Genomic DNA, 12,456 nt, shown 5'->3' with positions numbered 1-12,456 from the left:
CTGGGCGACAGTGAGAGACTCCAACACACACACAAAAAAAACAGTTCATAGTTGTACTGTTTATAGTAGTCAAATATTGATTGACAGGATAATGGTTAAGCATGTTTTGAAATGATTACACAATAAAACATGATACAGCAGTGAAAATAATTCTATAACTACATTCAACAACGGATACAAAACTTAGTAACTATATTGAGTGAAAATTCTGCATACAGCATGATAAGTTATTTAAAATTCAAAACCAGGTAAAAATAAAAAACATACATATGTGAGAAAGATAATTTAGTTTTAAAAAGGAAGATAGCTATACAAGAACAAGTCAGGATATTGGTTACTTTTAGGGTGAGGCGGGGGCAGAATAGGAAAGGGATTAAAATAGATTTAATCATTAGTAACTTTTTAATTTTGGAGATGGGTAGAAATTTACAAGTATTTGTTGTACTACTTAAATAAAGGTAGAAAAAGCAATAATATAAAATAAATAAAAGAGTAGTTTGGAAATAGGTGAACTCTACAGTTGACATTACTAGAACTGGTTCCTTCTGCTTGTCTATTGGCTCTGCTTTCTTCTGTATTAGTTCCATTTTGGATCAGGCTTTCTCTGCTCCTGGTAAGATAATAGGCAGGACTTGTGGGTCTGTACTTTCAGAAACTCCTTTAAAAAATAAAAAAAAAAGAACAATTGTTCTCAATATTTCAAATGAAAGCATTGAATTTACATCTCATTTGCTACTAGATTCCTGATCTGATCATCACAGCTTTGTATCTATGTTTTCTGATTGGCCAAGCAGGAGCCATATTTCCATTTGTGACAAACAATACTACCCAAACCTCATATACTGAATTTGGGCAAGTTGTGGTTTTTCAGAGGAAAATCAGGGTTCTGTTATCCAAGCAGGAAAATGGGCTACTGTCAGGCACGGAAAATCAAGGCTCACTGAGGCAGTTTTTATAACTCCAGCTTAGCCACCATTATGAAGTAGGTTGGATGTACCCACAAAAGTATTTAGATGTTGTGTGGCAAAACAGCAAATGTCCTGCAAAGGTTGAATGCATCCTCCTTATTGATGCTACATTCCACACATCATGAAAATTATATTCTATCATGGAGACAACCAACATTTTCAATGTCCCCATAATAGGCTTGAGGTCTCCAAGTGCTATTGATTTTGTCAGTAAATCACTTCTATGAAAGGGATTCCTGAAGGAGTATTTGTTGTGTTGGGGGATCAGACCTCACTTTTATCTGTTGCCTTCTAAATTAATGGTCTTAGTGCAGTTCAGAAAGAAATAGAAAAGATTCTTTTATTTACCATTACAGAGGTAGTTTTACAGAAAATATAAGTATGTATTTCATATTTTTAAATTTGATTTTATTTGTTTTATTCATCCATTTACTATTGATTTTTTATTATTTCTATTCTCATTTTTATAGTTTATTTTATTTCTTTTATTTGTTTATTTAGTATTTTCCCTTAATTTATTAGGGTACAGGTGGTACTTGGTTACATGAGTAAGTTCTTTAGTGGTGGTTTGTTAATCCATAATGGTATCTCACCAATCATTGCTATTGATTATTAATTGCATACTATAAATTGTGGTTTACAAGTGCTTATTATGGTAGATATGATGGAGAACAAGATAGTCATGATTCCTACCCTCAACAAATGCTTACAATTTATAGTACTGCTAAGAGTTTGAGGATGAAATAAAAATTCTTTCCTGGTTTCTAGCCATATATAAAATTGTCCTATTTTAAATTTCTCTAGTCATTGATCACCTCAGTCAGACTTGCATGTGTGTGAATTTCAGGCTGTCGTGCTCATGTGATCTTATGCACAAAACTCACACACTGCTTGCTGAAAGTCTACTCATTGGGTTTTATATTTTCATGATTTTATCATGATCCTTTGAACATGTATATTGAGATCCTTTGGGGGTTCTTTTAAATCTTGGTGCAACACAACATTTTGGTTCTGGCTCAATTCTTCAGTCTCTCTGTTTCTGTCAGATGACTTCACACAACCTCATGATTTAAATTGTCATTTACAAATAATGATTTCCAAATCAAATTCTGCAGTACTGACTTGAAATTTAAACTTAAAAAAATTCAACTCTCTACTGAATATTTTTACTTGTATATGCCATGGTTGCCTGAATTTCAACTTGTCCTCATTACCTTACTTTTATTCTACGATCCTCAACCTGAGATACCACTACTCAGCCATTCTAAATAGCTTCCATCATCATCACTTTCTAGTACTCTCTGGTCTTAGGCTAGTATAAAAAAAAGTGGAAAGAGGAAAAAACACAGAATAAAACAGTAATTGGTACAGATCTTAATTTTGAACTTACTAAATATGTAACCTGGGCAAGCTCCTTAGCTTCTGTGAGTTTCAGTTTTCTCTCATGTGAAGTGTTATTACTGAGGACTAAGCTCTGATATTTTCATCTTACTCAAATTTCTGTCTAAGGGGTCTGGGGAGTCATGCCCTACAAACCATGAATTCTCATCAGAAGGGCTTTATTTGACCCTGTATGTCATGACTTACTTTCCAATCTGACTCTGGTATAACAAGGAAGAAAATCAAAATATTTTACCCCAAAACATGTTTCTCTGTCATATCTCGAAATGGCACTGCAAAACTGTTCCTTGTGGGAAAAATCTACCTTTTATAAAGAATATCCTTTTCACTTTTATTTTCCTTCCTTTCCAGATCCAGGAGATAATCAACTAAGAGCCGGGCACCCTTTTAGGTCTGATAAGAAACATTTTACAACCTGCTCCCTCTGAAGTCTGCTGAGAGCTTCATTTGCACAATAAAACTTGGTCTCCACAATCCTTTATCTTAACCTGAACATTCCTTTCCAGTGATCCGAAGTCTTCAGATAAACTCAACCAATTGTCAACCAGAAAATGTTTAAATTTACCTATAGCCTGGAAGTCTGCACTTTGAGTTGTCCAGCCTTTCTGAACCAAACCAATGTATTTCTTAAATGTACTTGATTGATGTCTCATGCCTCCCTAAAATATATAAAATCAAGCTATGCCCCGACCACCTGAGGGCTGTGTCACAGGCCATGGCCACTCATAATTGGCTCAGAATAAATCTCTTAAAATATTTTACAGAGTTTGACTCTTTTTGTCAACATTAACACATACCTCATGGGATAGCTATGTGAATTCAAACATACAACTTATGTAAAGTGACAAGCACGGAGCCAAGTATATAAAAGGTATTCAATAAAAATTTGGATTCACAGAGACAGAAGTAGATTATAGATTACTTAGGGCTAGGGGAAGGGGGATAATAGGAAATTATTAGTGGTTGCAGAGCTTCTGTTTTCGATGATGTCAGTGAGTAGCCTCCCGGTAGGAGTTTTGGAAACAGATAGTGGTGATGGTTGTACAATGTTGTGAATTTAAGTAATGCCACTTAACTAACATGAGTTAGTAAATAAAATGGAAATTAATTTGAAAAAAAGTATGAGATTCAGTGCTGATCATATATATCAATCCTCAGGTGACTTGCTATAAATCTGTGGTTCACTGGTGGGGGTTTGTCTGTAGCCCACAGAATAGAATCTCTAGTTTCAGAGCACCACTCTGCCTTCTCTAGATTGTACTTGCAAATATACTACAAGTGTGTTACAGGAGCTAAAAAAGTTTGTTTCCTAATTCAGGGAGTGGCAAGTTAGGGCACTGGGTGGGTGCAGAGTTATTTCTTGGTGAACCACTTTTTTTTTTAACCAATGATGCTGTTTTTTCTTCTTCCTGTTCTCTCTTACCCTCTCCATCACCTATATTATATTTCTCCTCTTTTTACTGGTATCTTGGTGTACCTGAAGCACCTAACACCTCCACATCCTTGCATCTCTCTGGTTACTGGATATGAGAAGGGTTAACTTGCTGTTAACTTGTTAGTTTAACTTTTGTTTGGACTAAATACACAAAGCAAAAGCTAAATTTATCATAACACCTGAGAAGTTTCTGATGGCCAAAATAAAGAAAAACTTTAGGGAATAATTCTCTCTAGAATGCTCATCTTTTCAGTCATTATGTGTTAAACTATTCCCTCAAGGTTGTAGAAAGAAACATTTTAAAACATATTCTATGGGAAGGCTGCTTTCAAAAAGGGATGTACGGGCAAGACTAATTTAGAGACTCTTCTGACATGTAAGTGATAGGATATTTTCATCTTTGTGAGCTCAGAGAGTTATTAGAAATTAATTCAAAATAATTTAAAAATATATTTCTATGTCTTGCAATGGTACAGTTCTCAAATTCTCTGAGAAAAAAAAGGACAGGAAAAAAAACCCCAAAATTTAAAGGTTTACTGTTAATGTGGAATAAAATATCATCTTTGGAATAAAATCGTCTTTTGAACTCAAAAAATATTTTATGAGCCCTAGTTATATGAAAAGCCATCATTTTTGTGTGGGAAGAAAAGGATACTTTCCATGTCTTAAGGTTTAGTACAGTTTCTTGAGATGGCAGAGTGAATGAAAGTTCACTATTTTGTTTTTAAATGTAAGGTACCTGTGCAAGATAAGCATTCATTAAAGGTTGAGGAGTACTGGAGACTTAGGAAAGATTATGACTATTAAACAACTAGAGAAAAGGCTAATAGAGAATAGTGACCATAACAAAGTTTCTGGAGAATGCCAAACTTTCCTCCCAGTGACAAATTTGAAGAGCATACTCTATACCACAGCATAGAATTATTGCCCCTTCCTTGTTTCTTAAAAGGTACCATAATATAATTTGTAATTGAGACACATTTGAGATTTCATATGAAAGGTTACATAACTACTCCTCAGGAAATGTTTAGAGCAAATCTGAAAACGTGGGGGTTAATGTTAAATATTGAAGATGAAAAATAATATGCTCTTTATGTGGTAGGAATGTGGTTGATAATATTTTGGGTTAAAAAATTCTTCCCTCTTGTTCAATATTTGTCCCTGCCTAGCCTTTGCCCATGTGTTATGTTAAACACCCTCATAACTCCATTATTCTCCTGCTCTCTGTTTAGTAAGATTTGGAAACAGAGGTAATTAAATATTAATTACATGACATTTGGAACAACAACCTGATATAGGAAGCATAGGTAATGGGTGTTGAATTGCATGACAAACTTTTGTTTCTCAGGCTGGGTGGTTTTTCAGGTCATCCCTTGGCTGGATAGCAGGAATCATGGGATTCACTGACTAGAGTGAGGCGCCCAAGGAGGACAGATTATATCAGGCTTGAATTTGGCGTTTGGAAGGATACAGCAGCTTGGGACGACAACCTGTTTTCTTTACTGCAGAGAATGGTAAATTATGCCTAGAAATAAATGAGAATAGGGATTCTCTCAACTCTAGAAGTCGGGTATAAAACTGATTTAGGGAGGGCTGGGTAGTTTAAGAGAATCCTTAAGGAAAACATGCTTCTCGCTTTGGCCTCTGCAATACCACATGGAAGCATAGAAGGAGCCTCCTAACCCTGAATTCTACCCTCGTCTGTCCTCCACGGTGTCCTGGTTGCTTTTCTTTCAGCTCTTCTCTGTTACCTCCAAAACCTCCATTGCCTGTTTACTATTGTTTGACCAGTGTAGCCAGCCACCTTAAAGTTAGCTAATCTTGTTTGAGAAATTGAAGCAAATGCAGTAGTTATTGGAAGATATGCTATATTACTGGTGCTGCTTTGTCTCCAGACCATTGTAACCACTTTTGTGTCTAATTCCTTTGAGAACTTGATGAAAGCTGTTAAAACTTCTCTGGAAAAAAAAAAAAAAAAATGTAGAATCATGCACACACACATGCACAAAAGTGTGCATTACTATCAGGAGGCTATGAAAAATGTAAAGGCTCTCCTTGCATCTCTTAAGGGCTAAGGATTCATATAAAGAAAAAAAAATTCTTGAGATGATCATTTTTGTGGGAGTCAGAGTCCCAAAGCCTTCCATGGCTGTGTGATGCCATGCAGAGAAAATCTTCTACTCCAGATCATGGAGCTACTTGACTGAGTTATTTAAAATTGATATCAGGCTGTTTTGTTTTGTTTTGTTTTGTTTTGGCATTTTAAGTGAGAAGCATATTTGTTAGTCTACTATTCTTAATAGCTCAAGTAAATTAATGATGTGAATGTGTTTTGCAATCAGAATAATATTAAAATAACCGATACTACTATTACATTTTTAGTGGCAAGAGAGAATGTTCAAGTTAAAAACACCAAGCACCTATGTTATACTAGACACTGGATTGGGTACAGTGGAAAGTAATATCCAGAGAACACCTAGCTTTCCAATATTCTTATTCCAAGAAGGAAGCTAAAAGAAGTACATAAATAATTGTCTTTAAGCAATTATGTGTAATGGTATAAGACAAAGTATAATGGTAGGCCTTAAAAAGCAGCAGAGGTAATTTTCTTCATTGCAAGACAATTATTGAAGGCCGCTTACAGGACGTTTCTTCACAGTTGGGTCTTGAAATTTCAAGATGGTTGAAGTAGCTAGAAATGGAAAGGAATTCCAGAGAGGAAGACAGATACTGACTATTGATTAAACTGTTGAATAAATATTTGATGAAGATTTATAATGATTAATTATAGTTAGTTAACTATAATTAAATTATATATATAATTTTAAATTATATATAATTTAAAATAATAAAGTAAAAAAGTTAAATTATATATATATAAAATTTTAATTTACCTAAAAAACTATGTCCAAATGTATAATACAAATAACCTTGTTCTGGAAATAGATAGCCTGATGGGATTGCTAATATGAAGACCAACATCTGTACACCCAACGGAATGCTCAAAATCATGGAATATTAGAGATGAAAATGACCGTTGCCTCCAAAATCTACCATGTTTTTCTCAAGTACAAATACTTTATGATGGATCTCTGTTTTAAATGAATAAAGGATAAGCTTATTGTAATGATTAACATACCAACTCAGTTCCCTTATAGTTTAAGACACTTTTCAGAGGTTATAGAATCCAAAGATACATATACGTTTTTATTCTGAGCGCTCCACAGTGAATAACTTCATCATTTTCCTTTTTTTTTGGAGGAAATTAAGGTATATTTCAAATCTGTTCAGGGGAGGAAAATTTATCTGGGGGAGGAAGAAATATATATGAGGGGAATTCTGTGTCTGTTTTATCTATCATACTATTTGCTTTGGCCAACTCACAACTTTCAACAGGACGTTTTGAAGGTAAGGATGGAACTGGGGAGAAATACAATGGGTTAAGTATGTCTTCTAGGTTATAGTTAAATAAATTATAACTCTGGTTATATTTTGATGTGTATATATGCACCTTCCAATATCATCTTAACAAGAAAGATCTCGAGTAAATATTTTGTTCTTGAAAGTGAAGCCTCATGATAATATTTTTTCCACATTAAAATAAACAAATCTTAATTGAAAGAAGTGACATTTCAAAGTTGAATGATCATTGACTTTTCTGGAAAAAAAAATTGAAGAAGTCAATTACCGACTAACTATAATCTCTCTTTTCTCTAAAACCACATTTTTCTCCCTCTTCTGAATCTCTGCTGTGCTCTAGGAACATGGGGTTTTCAGATACAGGGATAATGAAAAACCTGCTGGGGATTACGACTATGACCCAGGCCTACACCAACTTTCTGGTGACATCCCCCCAAACCACCACAGTTACAAAATGCTCAAGCTGAAAACTTAAATTGTGAAATCATAAACTAGTGAGTAATAATGCCCCATTCTCATTTCTTTTCATATAAATGTAAACTCAGGAATTCCGAGTGTTCCAAGAGGTGTTTTAATAAATAAGAAGGCGAAAATTAGAAATGCGGAATTTAAGATATTACCAACTATCAAAGAATATTCATTTGAATTTATTAGTACACATCAGTACAATCATAATGATGCTTCAAGGTGGGAGCATATTAATTAGAGGTTGTAGGTGTTTCCTTAGCCTCTTTTTAACTTGGAATACCTGGGGGAAATTTTGCATAGAAGTTGAGATTATTATGTATTTATAAATAATATATATCTATATGAGTCTGTAATTATAAACTATGTAAAATAAGACGTTCTTTATGGGATGGTGGTGGTGTGGGACTTCATATCATGGAACTCCAAGGGCAGTTTACTATATCCTAAATGCTGAGTGACAAAGCATGCAAAAAATAGGTGCTAATATTTACTGAAAGTGGAAAAAAATGAAGTTAGTTTACAATAGATCCATACCTTTTTACACATATTGAACTGGAAAAAGTAATCAGAATGATGCCAAAGTTAACAGGGGCTTGTATGTGAAGAATGCTACAGCAAAGTATGATATTCATAAGCATATTGGAGACTCATAGTAACCCTATGAAATGGTCATTAAAATTGAAAATCAAAGTACTGAAGTGACTTATTAAGAAACCACTAATAAAATGTCTCTGATGAGAAATATTCAATTTTGCATAAAATGCTTAATAACATCACATAGCATACAATAAATTAATTCCTTTTTTTCCAGATAAAAAATTTCATATTTGCCTCTTCTTCTCACTCATGAAAACCATGCAACTGAATAACAATGTGACTGAGTTCATTCTGCTTGGGTTGACACAGGATCCTTTTTGGAAGAAAATAGTGTTTGTTATTATATTTTTCTTCTATTTGGGGACATTGTTGGGTAACTTGTTGATTATTACTACCATCAAGACCAGCCGGACACTTCAGAGCCCAATGTACTTCTTTCTTTTCTACTTATCCTTATCTGATACCTGTTTCTCTACTTCCATAGCCCCTAGAATGATTGTGGATGCCGTTTCAAAGAATAACACTATCTCTTTCAGCGAGTGCATGATCCAAGTCTTTACATTCCATTTCTTTGGCTGCCTGGAGATTTTCATCCTTATTCTCATGGCTATTGATCGTTATGTGGCCATCTGTAAGCCCCTGCACTACATGACCATCATGAGCCACCGGGTATGTGGTGTGTTGGTGGCTGTGGCCTGGATAGGATCTTGTGTGCATTCTTTAGCTCAGATTTTTCTTGCCTTGAGTTTGCCTTTCTGTGGCCCCAATGTGATTGATCACTATTTCTGTGACTTGCAGCCCTTGTTGAAACTAGCCTGTTCAGACACCTATGTGGTCAACCTACTCCTGGTTTCCAACAGTGGGGCCATTTGTACACTGAGTTTTGTCATGCTGATGTTCTCCTATGCCATCATCTTGCATTCTCTGAGAAACCACAGTGCTGAAGGAAGAAAGAAAGCCCTTTCCACCTGTGTCTCCCACATTACTGTGGTCATCTTGTTCTTTGGACCTTGCATATTTATATACACACGCCCTGCAACCACATTCCCCATGGATAAGATGATAGCTGTGTTTTATACACTTGGAACACCTCTGCTCAACCCTCTGATTTATACACTGAGGAACGCAGAAGTGAAAAGTGCCATGAGAAAGTTGTGGAGCAAGAAATTGACCTCAGATGTAAAAACATGAATGAAGGTCCCAAATTCTTCATTATAGTTTGGAATGACCTGGAAGAAGTCAATAGAGAATATTATCTTTTTATTGTTGATTTAATGTAACTCTTGGAGCATGAGTGTTTGTTTCTGCAGGAAAAGAGACAGTATGGATAAATAACATTGATTAGTGTTGAGTCAATTTTATGTGAGGAGGAGACAGCATGAGGTACAAAGAGATACATAAAGTTCATTTCCTTTACTGCTGTATTTCTGGCTCTCCTGTCTGCCAAATGTCATTTATGGCTTTCGTCTGATGTTTGTCTGTTCTCCATGTTGACTACTTCTGGAGTTCCCCGCTAATAGTTACCCATCTATATACTGACAGTCTGACAGATTTTCCCTCTTCTGAATGGTTTTCTTTATTAGATACTTTGGTTTTGTCATGTCTGATGATCAACTTAGTTGTTCTTCCTGACTCAGCAGAAAGTACCAGATATTTAAATAAGTGTAGAAGCTTCTTCTTGTAAGGGACAGTATATATGACTTAAGTAATCTCTCTTTCAATTTCTTGAGCGATATACTGAAATCTTATCATAAGTGTTCATAAGTTTACCTAGATCTTTCTATAATAGTGACAGAACCCAGGGAGAAAATTCACCCTTCTGAAAGAGCTCTTGATATTAGGAAGGCTCTCACTGCTGGAGTTGTAGTCACATAATTATTCTTTTTGTAAAATCTGCTTTTTACTTTTAATGGAATCTCTTCTAACTTAGGGAAGCATTAATGTTTCTCTTGAATCATAACAATTATAGTAATTTGTTTATAAGAGAGGGCTATTATGACTACAAGATAGATAGCTCAAATTAAGGTAGAGATATTTATGTGAGCTAGAAATAAGAGTGCAATAAGTTCATGGTAGAAACTTTGATAATATTAACAGATTAAACAAGCAATGTGATAACCCAGGGAAATCTTTTTAGGATTTGAAACAGAAATAGTTACATCACAGATATGAATTATTTTAGTGACATTTCCAAATAATGCAGAAGAAAGGAACTTGAATAGAGCAATGGAGATGTTTGGATAAAAAGTATATTTCTGCAGTGGAGATGGCAATCACCTTTTGTCTCTTTTATTAACTCATCTGGTCTCTGCTAAAACCAAATGGATTATAGTGGATAATGATGGTGTCTCAATCACAGCTCCTTTTCCTGAGTACTTTACATTTAGATTGATCACAGAAATTTTGACAGCAGGTGAATGCATACTTATCGATCCTTATAAATACAGAAGACAAAATCAGCTCATTTTTAAACAGCACATAGAAAAGATACTGAGTGACCGACCAGGAATACTAAAATTCTTTGCAACCTCAACTACACATTATGAACTGGATATTATCAGATTCAACATGATAATTATCAGATCCATCAATAAGTTCTGATGGATATACATCCTGAAATGATAAGAGGTTGACCTGAGCAGGTCAGAAGGCAAGAGTAATACATGAACAAATGAATGATTCTAATTCTCATATCACTCACTCTTGTTAAATCAATGCCTCTTTCCAAACTCATGTGTATGGCCTCATTGGGAGTACTCTGTGATGAATGGACAGAGGAGGAAAGGATTTTGGTTGGGTTTTCGGACAAGTCATCTCAATACATGGGCATTAACCTGTAAGGAACAGCTGACCATCACAGCATAATTCAAAAGTGGTCTCAAAGATAAGTAGCATGGAAAAATTATGCTAGTGAACAAAGTCCTTAATCACAAATTTGTTTTCTGCCTGGTATAAAGAGAAAGAGGTGTCTTGCATTATGGATATACATTGATTCAGGGGCAGTAACAAGTGCCTAGGTTTTTGATCCATCTGGAAGATGAAAAATCTGAGCAAAGTGGTCTAGAAAAGACTTGTGTAAGTGGGCCTATACAAGTGAGAACTAACTAGAAAAGATGTACAAGAGAGTAGAATTTAATTTTCCAGATGATCAGAATGAACTATGCTCTACCTATCCATCCTAATGATATCCAGTGACAGCACAAAAGGCACATGAACAGAGCGTGTCTGTACTAGCAAGAATGTGAGCTATGCCTGGGCTCAGCAAGATGAGCTCCCTACCATAAATGCTGATCTGCCTTCTGCCACCTCTGAGTGTCCAACCTCCCAGTAGCATATTCCATGCCAGAACACTCAGTGTGATGCCAGTTCCTGGGAAAATAGTCATGTGCCTGATAGCGGGTTGATTATATAAGACCTCTTCCATCCTGAAAGTGGAAGCAATTTCTCCTTATCAGAAATAATAAATACCGTAGACATAGATTTGCTTTCCATCTCCACAGTGCCTTCATCTATACCAACATTTGACAACTTGCAGACAGACTGATACGTTGATGTAATATCCCTTAAACATTGCCTAGGATCTGGTACCCATTTTGGGCCAAAGGAGATGTAAAATGTTCCGATGACCTCAGAATTCACTGATCTTCCCATGTAGCCCATCATCCATAAGCATTCAGCTTCATAGAAGAGGGGAAGGGCCTGTTAAGAACTCAATCAAGGGAATAGCTAGAAGTCAGCTCTGGAGGAGATGGGATACTGTTCCCAGGATTCTGTATACGCATCCTGATCCAATCCCCACACACCATATATTTGAGATTTGATATATGGTGTGTAGTTCCCATTTGCCTACCATACATCATTTTGAGATCCAAGGGATAAAAGTAGAGTGTTTTCTGTTGTTTTTACTCCCAGTAGCTCACTTTCCTGGTCTTCAGTTTCATGAGGACAGAGGTCCTGGTTTCTAGAGAATAATATAATAGTTACCAGGAACACAGCAGAAATCACTATTTTGTGTTTCTTGTACAAGTAAATCAGCAGATTAAAAAAAAAGAGTTATTGTTCTGGCTGGGGTACTTGATTCTGGTTGTTGGGAGTATCTAGGGTTGACACTATAGATTGGGACAGAGATGAGTGTATTCAGAACACAGAGACCATAGTGGAATCTCT

The 12,456-nt window shown here is 35.5% G+C and overlaps 1 protein-coding gene across 1 annotated transcript; it reads left to right on the top strand.

Annotated features, from left to right (window-relative positions):
- Nucleotides 1-8,547: 8,547 nt before the first annotated feature.
- LOC100593196 (olfactory receptor 4C16-like) lies at nucleotides 8,548-9,480 on the top strand. Its single transcript, XM_003281101.2, has one exon. The coding sequence runs from the start codon at nucleotides 8,548-8,550 to the stop codon at nucleotides 9,478-9,480; it is 933 nt and encodes a 310-aa protein (XP_003281149.2).
- Nucleotides 9,481-12,456: the final 2,976 nt, after the last annotated feature.

This window comes from Nomascus leucogenys, chromosome 4 (assembly GCF_006542625.1).
Source record: "Nomascus leucogenys isolate Asia chromosome 4, Asia_NLE_v1, whole genome shotgun sequence".
Lineage (NCBI taxonomy): Eukaryota > Metazoa > Chordata > Mammalia > Primates > Hylobatidae > Nomascus > Nomascus leucogenys.
This window is presented reverse-complemented; position numbering and strand designations above follow the sequence as displayed.